At 42.6% G+C, this 22,828-nt stretch overlaps 1 protein-coding gene across 4 annotated transcripts in view; it reads right to left on the bottom strand.

The window, feature by feature from the left end:
* Positions 1–3,509, bottom strand: part of klf12b (Kruppel-like factor 12b) — a 47,845-nt gene extending 44,336 nt beyond the window's left edge. For 2 of the 4 annotated variants that reach the window (XM_042427016.1, XM_042427018.1), the window contains exon 1: positions 2,159–2,283. Coding sequence is in view for 1 of the 4 variants with exons in the window: in XM_042427015.1 (XP_042282949.1) it covers positions 2,465–2,558 (94 nt within the window). In the remaining 3 variants the exon portion in view is untranslated. Of the gene's footprint in view, positions 1–2,158; positions 2,284–2,464; positions 2,670–3,490 lie in introns of those variants that run through there. The other 2 variants (XM_042427017.1, XM_042427015.1) reach the window with 2 other exon arrangements.
* Between the last annotated feature and the right edge of the window lie 19,319 nt (positions 3,510–22,828).

Raw genomic sequence — 22,828 nt, 5'->3', positions numbered from 1 at the left:
AAGACGCCAAACCAAACAATTGAAAGGGACAGCTTAAAAGAACTGCATGGAAAATGCTATGAGAAGATAGGCGGCTAAAAGTGGAAATTATGAATCACTTCAATGATTCAAATCGTGTTGTTCAGTTCAAACGGTTTGCTCTCTTTTTTCTAAGCCGGGCAATTGCATCATCATTCAAATGCACTTCAGTACGTACATCAGTACATGAACGCGTTGATTCTGACTGTCTTCAGTCGCTGGTTCAGTCTGTTACATTCAGTTTGTAAGTGTAACGACTTAGCAGCCAACTTAGAGTTATTACACTATGATTGTGTCCAAGGCTTTCAGTCCTAATAATATTTTTGACATGGAAGTTATGTACCGTGCACCACTGCTGAGCTGACAATAGAGCGCTGAGGGGAGTTGCTGATTGAGTCAGTGACATTAATGGTCCAGAAGAGTCAATTCAGGTTGAGGATTCAGTATTGAAGATTTGTTTATACATATAGCAGCTACACTGTCTTATGTAGACTATGACGCCTTCGGACATGTGGTCCAATGTTGCAGCAAATAACATTACAGAATTATGATATTATTTTCAGGCAATCACACCACTTTCATTGATTCTGATTTGGTCACCAAAATCAGGAAATATTTGTATGTTGCCTGTTTCAGAGCACCAATATGATTACACTTCAGATCTGTTCCTGTGCCACTTGCTCGTGCACAGTGTTCAGCGTCTACTCTACATGTGTGGTAATATCAGCCTGCCTATTCATGCACAGGGAGAAGGCCCCTTTGTAAATGGACTGAAGTGAGAGTTTAAATGGGCACTAGTCTCACTCGCTGAACATCCATGAGCTGCAGGGGGTCTCATCAACACACACAAACACACTCACACGCACACACATAACCCAACTCTCTTCTTTTTTTTTAAATGGATGAAATTCTCACTAAAACACACACCCACACACACACACCCTACGGCTGTCACACAGTTACAGGCCAGGCAGGGCCCCTCCACAACGCGGGGGTAAAGTCACAGAGGTCAGTGCTCAGTTTCCACATCAAACCCAGGAGCAGAGGCCAGAGTCTCATCCCCCCTCCCACCTTTCTCCCTCCCTCCTGCTCTCTAGCTCCCCTCCCACCCCTCCTCTCGCCTCCACCCCCCCACACACACCCTCCTCCTCCTCCTCCTCCTCCTCCTCCTCCTCCTCACTGGATGTACAAATGCCTTTGCTGTCAGCTCTGCCCCGGTCCCTTGTAATTGAAAATAACAGCCAAGGGCCAGCCCCCGGCCACTCTCCCCAGCCTGGTGGCTCTCTGCCTCTCTGACAGCTACCCATCAATACCAATGACTATTACCCTGGAAGTGAGAGCGCTGCCGATGACATCCAAGACACCACCCCTGCAACACTCCCACACACACAGACACACACACACAGACACACACACAAACACCTCCCCCCCCCAGTGTCCTTCCTCCGCTACCCGAGCCTCCTAATGTTTAACCCGTTGCTAACAGCCTCGTCTCTCTGTCTCTAAGCTGCTACAGTGGGCAAACAAGCCTGTCACACACACAATGCTTCACACAAATGCACACACACACACACACTGAACTCTCTTAAGACATGCACAAAACTCTGACAAGCAGCAAACTTTTTACCAGCAAGAAGCGCCGAGAGAGAGAGAGAGAGTGCGGCTGCTGTCTCAGTTCACACTCTCATATTCCCCACCAAGACATTCAGTTAGTTTCTCTACAGCAGTTCAACACCGATAAGCTGATATGTTTTGAAGTTGTTTTCAGGGTAAATAAGTGAGAAATAAGAAACGAGCAAATGTGAGGAATCACCGGCACGGTAAAGTCAGGATGCTGCCCGTGCCCAAACTCAGTCAGTGTATAATCACTTTTTTTTTTTTACTCTTGTCATGACAGCTTATGAATTTACATTGGAAATATGTGTTACTTGTCCAGTCAGCAGCATGCAGGGTCTCTTGTTTTCCCCCACTGACAGACACCAAACACAATGCCAGAGGTGATCTGAGTTGTCATCTGCTTTGACAGAGCAATGACAGCTGAACGAGATGCAAGTGAACACAAGCACAAAGCCCAGCAACGTGACAAATGAAGCACACAGCAGCAGCCAGCAGAGGAACAGGACGAGAAAAATGCACAGACCTTGTCAGAAGCTGCAGAGCCGTGGAGACTAGGAGACTGTTTTCCTTTCTACAGTCCTCTCTGTCTCCTCTCCTCCTCTCCCTCTCCTCTCCTCTCCTCTCACTCTGCTTGTATGTACGTGTGTATGTGTGTATGTGTGTGTGTGTGTGTGTGATAATGTGTGTGTGTGTGTGTGTGTGTGTGTGAGTGTGAGTGTATGTGAGTGAGCAGCTCCCTCCCCTTCTGCCTCTCAGCTGCTCTGCTCAGGCAGTTCTCAGGAAATGAATGGGAGCGCACAGAGAACTGTTGTACTTGCAAATGACTTACCCCGAGTCACATGATCCGCTAAATGTAGGGTGGGCCGGTGGGTGGAGGCTTCATAAGCAAAGGGAAGACAATATAGTCTAAGCTTTAACAGCATGCATCGAATTACACGGGGCCCCTCCGGGGAGGTTTCCGACGAGTCCGCTCTCAGCCAGCCCGAACTCCCTCTCTACCCCTCCCGCAGAGCGGCGGAGAGCCCCGGGCTGGGGGTGAGCACCGGAGCACCTCCCCGTTTAAAGGGGACGGAAGGAAGGTGAACGTGAAGAAATGAAAACATCATTATTTTAACGGTGTCAGATTTACAAGATAGTTGTTTACTCGTGTAATTATTACTTATGAACTAATCATTTGATCATTATTTCCTCTTCAGTGTTTTTCACTGTACGGCATATAAATGTCAAATGTTTAAGACTGACAGAGCTACTGGAAATATTACACTTAATAAAAATGTTAAATTCATTTTAATAAGATATTTTATGTTATTTTTTTCATGATGAAATATGGGCATTTTAAGGCTTAATCAGTATTTTTGACAATATAAATTACAAGTGTATTAATCTATATGGAGGATGGATATTTTTCATCTAGTCCTTTCATGATCCATATATGATGTGTGCGTGTGTGTGTGTGTGTGTGTGTGTGTGCGTGTGTGTGTGAGTGTGTGTAACGTGCCTACGTGCGTGCGTGCCTACGTGCGTGCGTGTATTATAAATTGCATAGACCGTACGATTAATCGATTTACCAGTTTATGTTATTATTATCTAGTGTTTAATCAGTTGTTATCACCATCTTGATAAACCAATTCAATTTCATATTTTTATTATTTTCTTGATATGATTCCGGAAAATAGACCCAAAAGTTGGTTTAAATATGACATTAAAGATTAATTGCTTATCAAAATTGTTTTAAATACATTTTCTTTTGATTGACTAATCACTTTGCATGAATAATAGTGCAGCTATTTCCTTTCTTCCTGTTGGCTTTTCGTTTCTGCTCCTGAAATTGCCACTTGGTGTTTGAGTCACCAACCTTGACCAACATGCAGGAATATTTCCTCATAATGCTGCTGCTTTTAAATTCCATTCTGTTCAGTCCCTGAACCACTGTACAGTTCTCCTCCTGGCGTTTTCCGACTGGATGAAAGGCATCTCTGTGGTATGAGAGGCTGATGCTGATGCTGCTCAGTGCCCACAGTCAGTCCCCCGGGAGCTCTAATTAAGGTAAAGGAAACAGGACTCATCTGCATGGCTGATGAAGCTCATACCACTTTACACGGTGCAGACTTATCACGGAGCTGGAGAACGGTGATTGACAGGGCCAGAGATGATGAAGAGGGAGAGAGAGGCAGAGAGGAAATATGTAACTATTTACAGTAGTACAGTGAGGCTGGTCCAACTGCTACCCACTTAATATTCATTCTGTTTCACTTCAGATACTGTATGTCTTCTGTTTGCCATGAATGGAGGATAAAATGGTTGGATGGAGACGAGAGGATGGCATGAAAGGGATGGAGAGAAAGAAAGACTAGATTAATAGAGTTGGATAGGCTGGATAGAGGGATGGCTGGGTGATTGTATAGGGGTGAATTAAAAAATGTATTTTGTGGCTAGGAGGTGTCCAATAGAGGAAGAGGGACTTTTGGATGGATGGATGGATGGTCTTGTGATGTTAAATTATTTTAAATATCATTCTCTTAAGATTAAACTTTTGAATACATTTTAAAAACTATATTAAATCTGATGCCAGTATAATAGTCCATTTCACCCATATTTTTATTGCACAGGGGTGAAAAAAAGGCCACAACTTCTATCGTCAGTAAACCTGCAAAAAAAAATTTTTTTTTTCTGGTTTCCATGACACCCACTACAATATCCATAAGCACAGCCACCTAAAATACCACAAATAGAGCTGAACTTGAGCAAAATTGAACTGCTATTGAACACACAGCTAAATGCTCACGGCATCTTGTTTCGTTAAATTCAGGTAGAATACTGGAATGGTCATTACCCAATCAACACTCAAACTGGTTTCATTATAAATGAGCAGATGTAAGAGGAACAAAAATAAAGAAACCACAAATGTGGTGGAAAAGACATACTCACAGAATTGGAATACATTATGTGACATACTGCTGACCAACAGGAAGTTGCATGAAGCAATGTGAGAATATCAAGCCTGTGCAACTTGTGGCAATTGAAGCTAATGCAACACGTTTTGCTTACTGTCAACCTTCCTCCACTGTCAGTCTCTTCTCAGCATAACTATCCCATTACCTGTTGTTTCATGCATTCAGTGAATCTGCCCGATGCTGTATAATTGCAGTCCAAATTACATCTTATGGTCTTGAAAGCACCGATACATCAGAATCGTCAATTTCAGATCAATATGACACACCAATCTCAGAGAAAAAATCTGATTTGCCTGATGATTGTGCTGGCTAGTTAATAGGCATTTTGAAGGCTGTGTGTGTGATGGAACACTAATGCAACATCAGCCGTAAGGCCCAGTGATGATCCTTATAATGACGTCCTGAGGAGCTTTTTCAAATGACATCCTGGGCTGTGTAACTGTTGCCCCAGGAGTCCTGGCATGTGTTGAAGGAAGGCAAGGCAGCGTGGAGCACAAACAGGCAATGCGAGGGAGGTGGAGGAGGGAGGAGTGTGGACGGAAACGTGGGGAGGAAGCTACAGAGATGCGCTGAAGAGGAGGACGTATGAGAGAGGATGATGGGAGATGGTCTGAGGGACTTGGGGGAGGGGTCACAGGAGGGATGGATTGGGTATGCAAAGGGAGGTATCTGAAGGGGGTAGGGTGCTCAAGTCGGGGCTCCCAGCTTCTTCCCGGTGCCCCAGTAGGGCTTATTAAGCACCTGAGATGCAGGGGCCTCTACCAAGGCTACGTCAACCCCAGACAGGTTGCTAATGCGTCACCCTGGGGTGGGAGCGGTTCAAAGGCAGCGTGGGTGTCTGGGGGGATCATTTGCAGAGCGCCATAATAAGCTGTAAGACATCAAGACTAGCATTATCATTACACACTTCTCCCTTGCATCATCTAACCCAATCTCATCAAATTATTGTAAGATCATTCATCATTTAGTCACACTACAAAATGTCTACGCTGAGGGGGCAAGCATTCTTTACAGCATACAGGAAGCCTGTATTTGACTTAGCAAAAAAGAAGAAAAAAAAAAGAAAGTGTTGTGAAATGCTGAGAGTGAGCGACGTGATGCTCCCCTCCTGTTGTCTCTGGCTGAACTTTAGACTCTGGACTGAAAGAACAGACATGCCAGACGAGGAAGTAGGGAGCAGAGAAGCTAAACACAACCTGTTACTGCACAGTCAGGAGGGAGGGAGTGGGAACAGAGGGGTGGTGGGAAACGGAGGACTGCGGCTTCAGCTAGAAAATATGACTATAATCAAGAATTATCCATGAAAAGCATATATGTGTCCTCTCCTTCCTGTCCTTCCCTTTTGAGTGAGAGGACACACTGTGCAAGTGAATCTGTGGCCCATTTTTAAACATTTCATATTGGCTTTAAATAGAATAGTAATAAGAGTTATACAATTGAGAGGATGTGGAAACAAAACTACAATTCAAAAAGTGAAGTGGCAAGAGAAAAGTGAGAGTGAAGAATCAACTTGAAACCTTGAAAATTGGATAGATTAGAATACACAGTATATTCATAATGTCAGACAGCGCTGGTTTCTAGGCAATAAAGTGCTCACCTCTTGAGCCTCTCTCCTCTATCCCCGGCAGTCCCACACTGTTCCCACTATGAATGCCCAACACAATTGGGCAACATAAGCAAAATGAGAGGAGCTTGCTCTCAGCCTCACAAGTCACATTTTTTTGTCCTACAAAATGAAATCTGAGGAGTACAATGGACTGGGCTCAGCCTGTTCGTCTGTCTGCCCGCCTGTCATGCATGATGTCTTCAAAGATTCTGACAAAATTTGAGGAATGATGCATGTTATTACTCTTTTTCTTTGTGTGAAAAATAACACAGATTTGCCAAAGGAGGGTACTAACACTGTACGTTGCACAATATTTTTGATGTAAGGCTCCACTCTGGTATTTTGTAGAACTGTATACATTTGTGTATTTGCTTGGTTTTGCTGAAATCTGTGGAACCGTTGTGTATCTCAGCGTTAATTCAATTTTGAGAAAACCTGAGTAAATGCTGCATTTCACAGCTGCATACAATCACAATTCTCCTGTAATTACTTTTCTCAACAAGGTGTAAAGTTTGCTGCTGCCTCGCTAAAAACAGAAATAACAGCGAATACTGTTGCTTTTTTCCCTGCAGCACATCATTATGTGTCGCTCAGAACAGACACATTAAGCCGTCAATCAAAAAAGATACATGCTATATAGTCAGGGATGCTCAGCAGCCTAATGTATATAATTAGCATATGTAAGAATGTTGTTTTTCGTGTCTAAGGCAGAAAACAGTGGAAAAAAACATTTAGTGGTAAATGGTCATTGTTGAGGGAATATTAAAAATATGTCGCTTAAGGCAACTTTTGCAGTTTTAAAAGGAAAAAAATCCTTGATTGTATGGTCAGTTCATATAGAATTAATATTGATGTTGCAAAAATAAAAAATCATCGTCTTCATCTTTAGAGATCCTCTGCAGACATTTTTCAAGACATACAAATTATCTGCTTGGAATAATAATTTGTGTCTGATATGGTTTCTACACAAAAATAAACTACTTGAAAATTGATCAAAGTACATCTACTCCTTCTCCTTCATCATAAAATCCAGAATCTATGAATATGCAAATATTTTTCATTTTTCGTCAAACTTTAACTGCTTTACATGAGATGTCTCTGAAAAGTCCATCAGTAGAGTGCACTGGATGCTTTCCTAATCACACTTGCTGAACTTTCATATTTGATCACAGTTGGTTTCCAAACTAATTGTGATGTCATAAAATCACCTCGTATGAATGGGTCTTCATCTGAGAATTCGGGTGAACTCAGAGAGACTTTCCACTTTTAGCAAAAATATGAAACTGTCTTCTAGTGTCAAACTCTGCACATACATCATTCTGCACAGAGAAACTGAAACATCCAACTGAAGAAACTAGAAGCAAAACACATTTTTGACTGGAGGGAGACTTAAGACTTTTTAGAACACTTCATCAACTTCATCAGGGAGTGAAAGAAAGACAATACACAATCAGCTGGTTGAGGACTGTTGCCTTAACTCATATCTGTTTAATTATCTAAACATGAAGGACTGCCTTACTTGTGTTTTTTCCAGTGCTGCAGCTGATTCAGAGGGGCCACTTCTTATATGATGCAATGCCTCAGTGACTTTGAAGTAATTTAATGTAAGTCTGATGATTTGTTTCAACAGATTGCCCAATTTCCACAGTGAATAATGCCAGCTGAGAGTTTGGACCTGGAAATGGATGCTGCACATGTAAGAATGTACTGTACTGCACTAAGTTTATAAATCCACTGGGACCTCCATGTCAGATGTATCCAAGCTCCCGGATGTATTGGCCTCTCTTAAGTTATACTTGCTATCTGCCACATGGTTATTATCATTATGAACACTGGTGAAGAGACCTATAAGGAGTAAATTATTGATTCATACATACACTTATATTTATTCATGTGCATCTATCATCAACCAATAGATTCCAGGCATTCTGCACCGTATGGTCTGTGACACTGGCTGGTTCACCAACAGGGGCGGACTTCACCATTAGGTAAGGTAGGCGACTGCCTGGGGCCCCAAACTAATACTCTTTACTCATTACTGCTCGTTATACCCAAAATTACATACATAAGGGCCCCTAAGCCCCCCCGGATTAGGATCTGCGACCTGTGCACAACTCAACTCACATGTTGCTAAGGAGGCAGAAACTTACGGAGGTAATGTGCAATTCAGCACAACATCACACAGTGGAACAGAGTTATCACAGTTTGTCACGATTTCAAAAGAAAAAACAAAGAGGAAGAGTAAAACTCCTGAAGGTGATCTGCTTTTCTGTTGCTCCCCCTGAAACAACTAGCAGGACCACAGTTACTAACACGTTTCTGTCGCATCGACTCACTTGCTAGATGATGGGAGCACTGACCCTCTTCCCCCCTAAACCCTCATGAAAACAGACAAAGACAATGATGATAATATAAGAAAAAACTGCATGCAAGGAAGAAGGAGAATCAAATAGTAGCCTTTAAGAAAAGAAAACTGCTTTCAGGACAGAGGAGTGCAACAACACTGCAATGTAATATTGCAATATAGAAATACTCCATTACAAGCCAAAGTCCTGCATTCAAAGTATTACTCTGCATTATATTATGTTACATTATTATTACAGACATATTGCCTTATAAGAAACATTTGAATGTTAATTTTAACATGATTTTAACTTATATGCTGCTGAGTAGTTTAATTTATAATGATACATCATATTTTATCACTTTGAATCAAAAATCTTAACCTGCAAATGTAGTGGAGTATAACTTTATTGTAGCATAAAATGAAAATTTTCAAATTAAAAGTACCTCACTTGAGTAAATTAATTCAGTTTTTTTCACTGGCTGGTTCAGTGAGCAGTTCATGTCAGAGACACAGAGGAAAAACCTGGTAAATGACTGCAGTAAACCATCAACCTCCATATGTTGAAAAGTAAGTACATTTACTCAAATGTTAGGCTTGCAGTTATAAGGTATATGTACTTTACTTTAATATTTCCATTTCTCAACTTCTACTGGGAGGGATTCGGTTCCTTCTATTTCAGAGGGAAACACTGTACTTGTCATTCTACTACATCTTGTTACTGACAGCTTGTTACTGGTTACTCTACAGATTGAGATTCTACACGCAAAATATACAATCACCAAATAAGATATGATGCATTATTATAGATTAAACTGTCCAGCAGTATATAAAGCAGCTGAAATGAGCTCCTCCTTGAACAGACATTAAGTAAATGTATGTGCATTGTGCTAATAATACTTCTGCACTTAAAGTAAAATCTTGAATGTAGGACTTCTACTTTTAACAGAGTATTGTTAGTGTGATATTAATAGTTTAAAGTTTTGAGCACTTTGTCTACCACCACCAATACCAACATTCTCAACAAGAGAAAGGGTGAAAATAAGACACGAAGGAGGCCCCATGACTGAGTTTGCCTAGGGCCCTCAAATCACTTAATCCACCCCTGTTCACCAAACAGACAGAAATAGCTGAAATTATCTCGTGTTTATAAATAAAAGATACTATTAGAGTGTCACATTTAGCAAACGTGATTGAGCCCCATTTCTACGATCTTTATGTACCATTGCTATAAGTGGGGAGGTGGGTGCAAGTACAGTAGAGGTCAAGAATACAGTAAGATAGTCACAAATGAAAACGAGATACAAGCAAAATAAGAGAACCAGCAAGAGAAAAAAATCCAGAAGAAAGGTAACACGGAGAAATGGAGCGTTAGGACATCTGCTTGCTCAGGGGGCCTCCACTGGTCCAGTGGATATGCATGTGTGTGTGTGCGTGCGTTTGTGTGTGTGTTTGTCCAGGCGTCAGTACACCTGCACAGACTGAGTGGGTTGGCTCAGTGGGCTGGCGTGGAGCTCCATGGATCCCCCTCCAGGCCAGCTCTCTGTCAGGCCCTGCCAAGGTCAGCCTCCTGCCAGGGGGGGCGGGGGCGGGGAGGGAGACGCTTCAGCATGACCACCGGGGCCTCAGCACGACGTGTCTAATAGCAACCGCAAAGCTTTCTCTCTCTCTCTCTCTCTCTCTCTTGCACACACACTCCTAGGATGAACTTTAACACTGATACAGAGATACACACACAGAGTCGCGAACAAGCAAGCACTGATGGACACAGGGAGACATTCAAGGAGGGGAGCGTCTCACATTTTTTACTCTGCAAATAAGATGAGACAAAAGAAAAGATGGAAATAGTTTGGATTAGTTGACAAAGTAACTAAAGCTTCTGAGCTTAAAAAAATGAGAGAGTAGCTAGAAAAGTAACAACTGCTAGCTCCGTATCCATTACCTAGATCATCTTACTGGGTGGCTTGACCCAAGGTGGAGCCTACGACACAAGCCTACACATGGCATACATGACTCACTTATGTATGTATGGAAAGTGCTTCAAGAAATACCATGGTGGTATCAATCCCAGCAACTTAAACCAAGCCAGTGAAGATGATGAGGATATTGATCTTTTGGTTTGATTGAGCTCTACATTGCTCTGATTTCATCCAGATGATACAATGAGTCGTGGCTGAGAGATCAGCCTCCTCACATAGCAATGGAGACACCTGAATTGTATGGCAGCATTGAAGCAATTATCCACTGCCACTCCTCCACATCCCGCCGCAGCTGTCAAGCCTGTCATCAACACTGGCATATGTGTGTGTGTGTGTGTGTGTGTGTGTGTGTGTGTGTGTGTGTGTGTGTGTGTATGTGTGTGTGTGTGTGTGTGTGGAGCAGGGGCTGATCAGCCACCAGAGCCGTCACTGTTGCTCTTTTGTTGCTCTCTTCCCAGCCAGTCACCCTTTGGTTTTGTGGCGGAGAGACTTCGTGTTGTTCCCCTTTGGCAGCTCGACCCCTCCCAGACTCTCCCTCCTTCACCTCCTTCCTCCCTCACCTCCTTCTCCCTCCCCTCTCCTCCCTCCCAGGCGTTGGGTAGAGAGGGAACAGCCAGTGCTCTCCAAACACAAGGACAGAAGCTGCCAGCAGGTAGCCATGGCAACAGCTTCTCTCTCACCCGCCACTTCCCTGCTCGGTAAAAGGGAGTGTGGAGAATCGCAGGGCCCCTCTCTCCTCTCTCCTCTCTCACACAGCCCAAATTAGACGGGTCACAGTGTTTTTCTGGCACCCGCTTAAATAATCATAGAGATGGATATGCGTAGAGAGGGAAGAGGAGGAAGAAAGAGAGGTGAGGCGGGGGCACGCCAAGGAACTAGAATGGGGGTGTTAATCAAAAAGACACAGATTGCTGCACAACAAATGATTTTTTTGTCCAGACATAAGACTGTGGTGGGTGGAGACAAGGATGCTTGAGATATTTGCAAGCCATGGAGCAGAACTTATCTCGCTAATGCAAGTGCAGGAGGGAAGGCTCAAGTCGTAATAATTTCAATTGCAGCATCTCCGTATAAGAGGATGTGAATGTCTGGCAGACAAATCATTTCCTTGTTCCAAGCTTACTGTTAATGTGATTTTGAAGGTTCATTTTGCAGATCCATCTCTGTAAGTTGGAGTTTAGTGTCTGAAACATCAGCACAAAGTACATGAAAAGTAGTGCTTGTCCAGATCTCGTCAACTCTCATACGTTGCGGCTGGCAGATATACTGCCTACAGCAGGGGTCTCGCACACTTTTTATGGCGCACATGTTTTCGCACATTTCTGCAGCAGACTGATGTAAAGCGCTGTCCTTCTGTTTAGGTATCACGAGGTGATGATATTAAGAACAAGAAATTATATGATGGAAAACCCTGAAATGTTTTCTTTTCATGAGCTGCTGCCACAGGCCCGCTCTGGCTTAATAGCACGCTGGCTTTTAAAAATAATTCAACCCTGCTTATTTTCTACTTGATTTACTCCGTGCAAGCCTTCCCTCATCAGGCCAGGGTTTTGATATTAAGCCAAAATAAATGAGTTTCCCATTTCAGTGATATGTTGAGCCTGTACCAGCAGTAAAAAGAAAACTTTAGAATACGGCCACAGGATTACATCACAGCGAAACAATGTCTATTTTTACCCTGGCTAAAGTTTTTCTTACTTTCAGGAATTTCCAAAACAGGAGAAATCTGAAAGATTGAGCACAGTTCTGCAAAAAATTTAATCAAACTGTAGTTACAAGAGCAGGGTCAAAACAGGGACTAAATGTTGTCCAGGGGTACTTGGAATTCCAATCTATGGGGGGTTAGGAGTCGTTGTAAAGGTAACTAGTTCCAGGTTTCTGTCTGAAAAAAAGGCTTTTTTGGTGAAAAAGCTGTAATACATCTACATATGTACTGGAATTCTAATAACAAGAATCTAACTTTAAATATAATTGCATTGGTTGTGAGTGGGCTTAAATTACAGTTTAGCTTGGTCCTTTACAATAAGTAAAACTAAAAAAAAAACTTTCATCAAATGCTTTCTCTTTAACACTCACACACAGTTTGTTTTATGGTTTCAATAAGAAGATTGTTCATGAATGATTAACAAGGACAAGCAAAAATGCAGGAGTAAACGCATTGCGTCATTACAAGGATGTTTTCATGCAGTGGACATGATGTTAGCATTAGTCAAGCAACAGACAGCTGAATGCGTAGCATATCTGTCCAAGTTGAATAGTGTGAAAGGTGGCAATGTGTCTCGCAACTGGGAGGCGAGGATTGTATTGAAGACACTGAATGAGAGGTCGCTGACACGATGTTCAGGTGCTGCCCTGAATCTCTTCAGGATAAAACAAAATCATGTCTGCTGTGTGTGTGTGTGTGTGTGTGTGTGGGTGTGAATGTGTGCACACTCACAAGCTTGCTTGACTTCCCCACATTGATACCAGATGGCCCTTCCCATCATGGCCAATGGAGGAATTCAGCTGGCAGGACCCCTTCTTGTTCATGGTCAGTGTGTGTGTGTGTGTGTGTGTGTGTGTGTCCCTCCCTGTGCCCCTCCTCTCCCACCACACACTGACCTATTTGTATTCTGGGCAGAGCAGATGAGGCTCCAGGCCCGCTGCCCTGCTCCCCTCTAGCCTGTCCCCCGGGAGGGCATCTGTGGGTCTGCACTGGGCAGATAGGGCAGACCCATCATGGCAGCACTTTAAAGACCACCTCACTGGTCCGCAGAGAGGGGATGTGTTTGGATTTGGGTGTGTGGGCCCCTGTGTTGGCCTGCTGAGATGTCTCTCCTACCATTTCTTTGTCTCAAGCCATGTTGTTTCTTTTTTCGACCACAATTCTAGTGACAAAAGAAATCATCTGACTCCAGTATGAATCTGAAAACTTGTGGTCAAATGATCGCTCACTGTTATCAAGATGTCAGGATGACAACTCCAGGTACAATGTGTTAACTCATCTACTGTAACTCAGATATTTTCTGTGATAAAGGATGATTAAAAAAGCTCACACTGATTAGTCACTCAGAAGGGGCACGCCTCCATCCTCTCCATGGTCAGCCTGTATGTGTTTGTGTGTGTGTGTGTGTGTGGGTGTGTGTGTATGTGTGTGGGTGTGTGTGTGTGTGTGTGTGTGTGTGTTTGTGTTTCAATTCAAACTTAGGTGGGCTCATTTGAAATCACCCAAGCATCTCTGATAGACCACTATTTTCAACCCCCACCCGCCTCTCCATATCCATTCACCCCACAAACATTATTTGTTGATTTGCAGTTGCACACATACACTCAGAAACACACCCGCTGTGCCACAAAGTGTGTATATGTCTAAGTATAAGAATGCACACACAAGCGCTCATGCACACACACACACACACACAGAGGTCTGAGAGCCATAAAGGAATGCAGAGCAGTATAATCACAGCATCATCAGTTCTGTCCTCTGAGAGAGCGGGCCAATAATGCCCCTCTAATTGAATAACTTATCCACAGCTATTTCCCAGGGGGCCAAGCTGCAAGGCACAGTCGCCCAGAGAGGGGGGCAGATGGCGCTGAACAGAGCAGATCAGCATCCTCCAAGTACCACAATGAAAGGTGGAGTTAGACAAACACACATAATCACTCACTACACTGTAGTCGCGCATTTTCGCTCAAAGGCAGCAACTTCTTTGTCCTTTTAATTTCAAATTTCCAACAATTGACAAATAAAGAAACAACAATTGACATACATAAAGGATATGCGCGCACTTCAAATTAGAACTTCTGTATCTGATGAATAATAAAGTGCTGAAACTCCTCTTTCTATTTAAGCACATAGCTCAGTCTTTGTTTCCTTTTTTTTTCCTCTCAGCATTGTTGAATTTCTCTGTGTATGTCGATGCGAGCCGGGCTCCTCTCTTATGTGAGGCTGAAAAGCCCACTATATCCCCAAGCCTGAGGGTGAGGATAATTCCCCTTAAGACCTCCCAAATTCTGGCTCCTTGTTCAGCCACCCTTGGGTTCTCTACAGGGGGTAACTATACATTCTGTTTCCTTCTCTCCCACCAGACAGCATACCACCCTGGAAGAGAACACACACACATGCTGTATATAATACTTTCTGTGCATTGCTGCGTTTTGATCATTGCATCCCCTCTGATACACAAAGAAAATGTATCTCCAAACCAGTGGGGAATGTATTGGCTGATCACACAACCCTGCTTTCACTACAGTATGTACTGTAAAGCTGAGCTCTCAGGAACAATGCCACATGCCGGCACCTCATGGTACCAGTCTAACTGAACAGAGATCTTGGGTCTGATGATTCAGTTGTGTTTTTTTTTTTCTTTCTAGCTAACTAGCTGAACTCCTCTGCGGTGAGCTGTACCTTATCAGCACGTATTATATCTACCCAGGTCGATACCTTTATGCCCACAAGCATAGTTGAAGTCAATGGAATTTTTATTAGGAAACAATAATGGAGGGGTGGGGAGGGAAGAGGTGTAGAAAGAGGGAAAGCGAGGCGTAGGGAGAGGTAGTACATTGATTTACCCTTCATAGTTCGTTGCACTACATTTACCCAGCAGAGTGCTCAAATTAGTGCCCTCCAGCTCTCTCCCAATTAGTTTCCACAGAGACGAGGTGTAAAGCCAGTCACTGGCCTCATTACCTCTCCTCTCTCCTCCTCTCTCTCCCCTTCTCCCTCTCTCTCTCTCTCTCTCTCTGTGTGTATGTAAACCAGCCTCCAACTCTCACTTTGTTTTTTAGTTCCCCCCCTTTCTCTCTCCACTTCAGCCTCTCTCATCTCCTCTACGTTTTTTTTTTTTCCATTTCAGTCCTCCCCAGCTTTTATTTGTGCTCTCTCTGTCTCTCCATTTCAACATTTGTGTATTTCTCCCTGTTTAAAGTGCGGAGCAGACAGAGGAGAGTACATTCATCTCTCCTGGAACATGCAGTGGGGTGGGCTGCCAGAGACTCAACTACCTGATGAAGAATAGATGATGTTTCTCTTTTGTTGCAGCACAGTCAAGGATACTACGAGAAGCTTCCCACGATACAAGCGGCGGAGTAATCGTTTCAGTATTCCTTTTAATCATGTTCAGACCTTTACTGACAGATGCACTTCAACATGCATTAACTATTTGTGATGTGTGTTCAACAATGAAGCGTGTGAATGGTTTCACAAAGTTTACCATCTGTGTTGTTCACAGCCTCTTTGTTCCTAACAGTTCAATCGTCTGTTATCCAGCCACAGTTAAAATAGTTGTTATGCTCCGACAGTGTCTCACTCATCAGTCAAACATTATACCCTTTATTGTGATGAATTTACTTTTAATTTTGAATATCTACAGGTGCTTCTCTTGTTGTCTTATGGACACTGAAGATCCCCAACTTCCCCCAGTCTGTCGATTAGTTTGTAGAAATTTGACTAATTGCACATTTGTCTGGGAATATACACTCAGCAAGCACTTTATTAGGAACACCTGTGCAATTATTATACATTTACTTACTTATACATTTTCAGTTTTTGTTGACATTGTCATAAAGTGATAATTCTACTTTATGTTTATTATTGAAGTCGTAGTGGGTGTTCAGGATATTTTGCAACCTCAAGTTGGACAAAAGTTTTGTAAAAGCAGAACTTATGTCAGAACTGTTGTATTGGATTGCATTAGATTGCACAGGTGTTCCTAATTAAGTGTTCAGTAAGTGTATGTAGCACTAAAGTATATAATAAAAATAAATATTATAAACTTGTGGCTGCTTCTGTATCTTTAAGTAAAGGGTCCCTATATCAAAATGTAGTTTTAATACATTTATCATATCAGTTTATATTGTGCACAAGGTTTGTCTGAAATCCCTCCAGAGTTCACTCATCCACCACTGTCTCTATAATATACACCCAATAGTGCACTCTTGAGCAGCAAATTGAGAGTTTGGACACTAATTCCTAAGTCATCAATGACACATATGTAGTCACAGTACAGTCATTTTTGCATCTACAAAGTGTGACATGCATTGTGAGATTGTTAGCAGAAAGTGTGCCGTGGCAGTTATAAATGCCATGGACACTATTTTTTTGTGCCACTGTGGAAAAATTTTCAATCACAGATTAGCTAACACCTCACACCTGAAATTAAATATAATATCAACAGACTAATGTTAGTTTTGTCCAGTGAAGACGTTTTCAATTCTGTGACGTTTGAAATATTTAAACTAGAAATACCAGTAGCAAAAATATTGGTAGGGACAATTCAGCAACACCTTGATATTGGTAGGGACATGTCCCTACTATCCATACTGAAATCTATACCCATGGAGCCACAGTTCACCTGGGGCAGGGTCCTGTTCCAGAACTGGAATTCTGGGTAAAATAATACTGAAGCTTGCTTTCTGAGTAGTCTGCAGTTTACGCTGTACCTAATGGGTGCTTAAAGGGTGGTTAAAGGCGACAAGATACATTTAAACAAGATACAATGTACAGTGTGAGGCAAATAGGGACCCACAGCCCAATTTTGCCCCAGGGCCCCCAAGTGGGTTATTCCAGCCATGGTGGTAATCAGCGCTCATTCCAACTCCCCAGCTTTGTCACTTTTTAACTTGGCTTGGAAATATTTTTGATATTTTTCATTCACTGTATATCACTGAAATGTTTTTAGCCACATTTGAGGTCATGAGCTAGCTCATGGTTCAGACACAGACAGAGGGAGAGCACAAAAAAGGTTGAAAGCCAAGAATTAAATAATTCATTAAATGAAAATATTAAAAACAAGTCAATGAGGTGTGAAAAAATGTGTGAAATCAGTTATGCACATGGGTGCATGGGTGAGTGTGAGTATGCATGAAGATGTTAGATCCTGAAAGAAATGACAAAACAAACAAACACAACAGACCATGTGGGAGCTGAGAGAGAGGGAAGCAGACTTAAAAGCTTTAAAGGCTTTCCAAACCTGCATCCCAGGTGAACCTCTTCCCACTGACGGCCTCCATTCTGCTGGCTACTTCCTGAAAGGGGTGGAGAAAAGACAAGCAGGCCAAGCAGAGTAGAGGGGTCGTCACATCGGTGATCTCTTGACTTGATGATGACCATCGCCATCATCAAGTCAAATCAGATCAGGTCAAATAAGCTCACCTTTTTAGTTTAGCATGCTAACATGCTAAACTAAAAAGGTGAAAAAGGCAAACATTTTACCTACTAAACATCAGCATGTTAACATTGTCATTGTGTGCATTTTAGCATTTTAGTACAGCCTCACAGATCCGCTAGCGTGGCCAAAGACTCTTGCTTTTTTAATGTTATGAAGATGCACAATTATTACAAACTACTAATAAAGAGAAACTATGATAGGAAATACAGTGTCTGAAATTCAGTGCTTGAAAATGCCAGCTGCACTGTGCAATTTGCATGTTGACCTCCCATTATGCAATCCAGTGTGACAGACATCAATTAGACAACTTGACATCTGAAATCACATACCTAAAATGATTTCACATGTTGATTAAATGATTGTTTGACAGATCACCAACCCAGCCAGACAGGTGTTTAGAATTGAATCCTTGCAACATTATATTATTATTATTTGAAAATAGAGAATAACAAAACATTACACAAAAATATAGCAGGTTATTTCTATCTAAAAATAAAATACATTTTCTCACAAATACTTTGGTATGAGCGCTATTGGTAATATATCCTTGGCCTTGGAACAGACAAATCTTGCCTGCAGAAAAGCAAACACCTATCACTTCCCTACCACCCCCCAGCTCTTATTCCTCCCTCCCTCCTTCCCTCCCTCCCTCCCTCCCCCCATGTAGAAACCCAGAGAGAATCTGGGTGAGGTGTCAGGCCAATGTACTGCCTGCAAACAAAAGCCGCCCTGTCCACCCCAGACCCAGATGTTCCTTATTGATCCCCCTGTGGATTTGGCTGAATGTAACCGCTCCAAAATGTTTCTGTGTGTGTGTGTGTGTGTGTGTGTGTGTGTGTGTGTGTGTGTGTGTGACTGTCTTACATGCTCACACTGCTCGCACTGTGTGCATATGTGTTTCTCTGTGCTTATGTGTAAGATCATGAATGTCCAGTCAAGATTGGAAGTGCTTTTTCCCCTGTGAAAGTTATACTGCAACACCCCACCAGTTTTGGACTACAACCCCCCTGGTTCTCTTTCCCTTACTGCACATCTCTCCCTTCTGTCCATGATCCTGTCCTCGACAGCCCCTCTTGGCTGTTTCTGGTTAATAATGTAGCATGCCTCACTGTCTGATGTTGCATTGGGTTGCTGTGGCACCACAGAGAGGCTGTCTACCTTTCTGGGAGACGCTGCAACTGGTTGCCAAGGAGTTGGTTTCAGGGTGGGAGGCGAGGGAGGAGGGGGAGTGTAAAGTAGAGGTCTGGCAGAGACAGAGCAAGAGAAAACAGCAAAGACAAAGAGAGTGAGAGGAAACAGACCAGGAGTGAGAGCGGGAGAAAGAGTAAAAGAGAGAAAGCATATGAGCTGGGGGGGAAAAAAAGCCAGACTGAGCAAGATGAGCCAGCCCAATCCTTGCTCATACTCAACCATTGCTCATCACACTGTGCACCATTCAAAATCATGTTCATAATCATAAAAAAAGGCAAACAAGACAGGTGGAATATGTATGGCAGCAGGTTTAGTGTAAGAGAAAATCACAGGAATGTGGTGACGTTTGTCTTATGTCTTTTGGTGTGGAGTTGTTAGGCTCATTGTGTGGATTACAGAGACGATAGCAAAAAATGTGACTACGCTAATCAGGTAGGGTGTAATGATGTTTGAATTCTCTAACGAAATGTTCATGTTTACATTTGAACTTTCTTTGTAAATTCTCATGTTTTCACATAAGAAATACCATATAGTGCTAAAATGTGTAGTATGTAGACCGGATTCTGGGTGGAACATGCCATTCATGGTGCATATTTATGTCATTACAAGCATAGACACAGTTCCTGAAGGAATTGATGGTTTGAGGTGCTTGTTTCAATGTTTCAGTTAAAGGTATTTCCCCACAGCCACCAGGTTTATGGCCATGTGCACATATATTCATATATACAGATCCACCATAACTGTTTGATATATATGTAAAAGCTGACTCTGACGCCTTCAAGCCCAAGCACAATATTTTTGCGGTAGTTAATCTAATTCAGTAGCAAGGGTAATGCAGGCAGGGTTGTGTCAGAGATGTCTCTTTTTTACCAGCGAGCTGCTCCTACATCAATGAGATTGTCTTTATCTGCCTGCTTGCAGCTTGGGCTCAGATTCTGCCCTCTATATACGGGCGCTGGGTCGTGGGAGGCATGTGGGCGAAGGTGCGTGGCATCCGGCCTACTGCACAGCCTGGAGAGAAATACTAACACTTCATATTCACTGTGACTTCAACACCGCCACAGTTGAGGCTCTCACATTTGAATAGAGATTTTCAGTGAATGAGTCACAGGTTTGAAAGATATTCCATGGGACATGGTCTTCTAATTTAGCTGTGGTGTGAAATGAAAAGAGTAAAATGAAAAAGCGATTGCAGGCATCCATGTTGCGTTGTCAGCTGCACAAGAGAACGGTGCGTTGAGTGTCATCAATATGAATATAAAAAATTATTTTTTTAAAATCCTTGCCACAAAGTGCTCCTCCTCAGACCCCAGGAATGCCTTGTGTTTGACTCAGGATATTCCCCGCTGTACCACATTCCACTGTTGTTCCGTTATTCTGGACCGGGTCCCTGCCTCTTCCTGCCAAAACACTCCCATAAACACACATCCAACCCTGAAGTCTTCACTCTGCGGGGGGCATTCCAGAAGTGTTAGTTTTTTGAGCCTTCCTCTACATTTACACACACACACACTCACACATACTGTACAGTGCATGTAGACACACTGTGCTGTTACCCTTGCCCTAAAAATACAAGAAAAAAACTCACTTGTGCTTCTGAGACTGTTACAGACCGTGCAACAGGAATCATAGTCTATCATAACTCAAATGTGGTTCCTTTTCTTCTACATAATATCCATCAGTAATACCTAATGCTACCATTGCTTAATATGCACTATTCCTGCTCTGGGATACATGTATCACTATCAGTGAGTCCATGTTCTCATTAGTCTCGCAGATAAGAAACGGACCAATAAAAGACTCCGCTAACATCACATTTACCAACAGCTGCTGCTTCACCTCTCACTTGACTTCATAAATGAAGCATGTTTCCCTGACTCAGTTCAACTTCAGTGTACAGAACTTTTATTGAGAACATTTGTGAGACTTTTTTTTTATCGTTATGGGGAGATATTCTGTTGAAACTTTTCTTCACTTCAAGGGACTGCCTCATGTTTCTTGGCTGTTTTACTCTGTCAACTCCCATTACCCGTGAGGTAATAGGAGGTGCCCCAGCACTTGTTGCTTGGCTCTGTCAGTAGTACACATTTGAGACACTTGCTGTCTCTTATCAGTCCAGGCAATGGGAATGATTTCATTCCTTCACATGTTGTTTACATTCTTTTATACTCTCTTCTGATGCTGGTGTTGATTTGATATTTAGTAATCAGTGACTTTTTTTGACTGACAAGTAAACCTCCATGTTTCAGTTTTTATATAAGTTAGGAAATAGTACAATAATTCTGGCAAATTCCTGCTGCGTAAATATTTTAACCCATACACCATCTTAGCATTTTCTCCTTCAAATCTGTACAGGAGCAGGTGTACATATGGTGGTCAGTGTGTGTGTTCAGACAAACTCTTGAGGTGTTCCCAAGTGAACTCCGCACATCAATTATTCAGTTCGATCACCTAGCCTCCTTGCTGTCTCCATCTTAACCTTCCTTCATGCTGTAGAAGGACCTGCCGCACACAGGCAGGCGCAGTCAGCGAGGAGGGGGATAGCCCTGTAGATAGCCTGACTGGAGCCAGAAGAGGGCTGGAAGAGGAGTATTCATTAAAGTTGCCCCAAGAGCACAGGCATAGGAGAGGATAACAAGACCCTAGGGTGGCTAGTGTGGGCCCTCACTCCTCAAAAACCATAAATATATTCCCCTTCATCCAGACTAATCCAGTCTACTGTGTCAGCAAAAATATATATACACACACACATACACCTTTACTGGAACATGGACTCTTCACTTTTTGTTTTAGATTATACTTTGTTCACAACTTGAAATATAGAATATGGAATATTTTACAACCTGGGTCTTATTTTTCTAGTTTTGGCTAGGTGTCTGACAGGTGATGATGCAGTAACATTTTATTTTAACAATTTGACTGAGAATCTGTGGCGGCACGGCAACTACGCCAGACATTTGATTGCACAGGAAACACTTTAAAGGGTCCACAAAGTCACATGTAAAGAGCAACCAACACCAGCTGTGAATCTTGTTTTTGGTGACCTCTAGTGGTTTAACTTCACCTCCCTGCAGTGACGTAGAAGTGTACTCCACAGTGTGTCGGTACACTGTGCTGTCACTGTTAGGCATGTTATAACTGTTACAAGTGCAAGAGCACACTTCTGACCACACCCAACCACAAAGTCATCAGAAATGCAACTTCAAAATCTCAAGACAGGGTAGTGAAACGTTGCCTTTCAGCCTGGTAATAAGTGACGCTTTAATTTTAGGTGAAAAACAACAATGAATGTTCAAGTTTTTAACTGAACTTGCAATCCTACTTCGGGTTAATCTTTGACCCTGTACTTTCAAGTTGTGCGACAACACAGCTTCACGATGCAGCTGAAGTTTACAACAGACATTTTCTGCGCATTCACTTTCATTTTCGCTTCCAGATAAGTGGTTTAGATTATTGGGTTAAACTTGAATTTGTTTAAAACCTGTCTGACTCTTGTATCACATGCCCTAATGTTGTGCAGCTGTGGCCAAATGTGTCGTTACATCCCCATGTCCATGCAATAAAATCTGTTGTGTGAAAATTAGCATCATAAACATTAAAATGATTGGTATAGCTTTTAAGTCAGTTAAGTAATTTTAGCTGGCTGCAACACCACAGGACAAAGCAACCAAAAACTGTTATGTGAAAAAAACACAGCAGGTAATACACTCAAAAGATGTCAAGTCTTTAATGGGTTTTTTTATCCAGCCGTTGACTACGGGCTGTCCAATAACGCTCACCTCCATGAATCGAACAGAGGTGCAGAGAAGCATTTAAAAAGAGCCATAACTTACTGAATGACTCCTGAGGGAGGCTGCTCTGGCTGACGTATGTGTCTTTGGGGTCTCTGAGCTCTAACTGCGGAGGGCTGTTGTTCTCCCTTGTCTGCCTGCCTGGCCTGTTGGGCCCCATACCACGGCTTTCCAGAAAGA

Source organism: Thunnus maccoyii, chromosome 11, assembly GCF_910596095.1.
Source record: "Thunnus maccoyii chromosome 11, fThuMac1.1, whole genome shotgun sequence".
NCBI classification, from domain to species: Eukaryota; Metazoa; Chordata; class Actinopteri; order Scombriformes; family Scombridae; genus Thunnus; species Thunnus maccoyii.
This window is presented reverse-complemented; position numbering and strand designations above follow the sequence as displayed.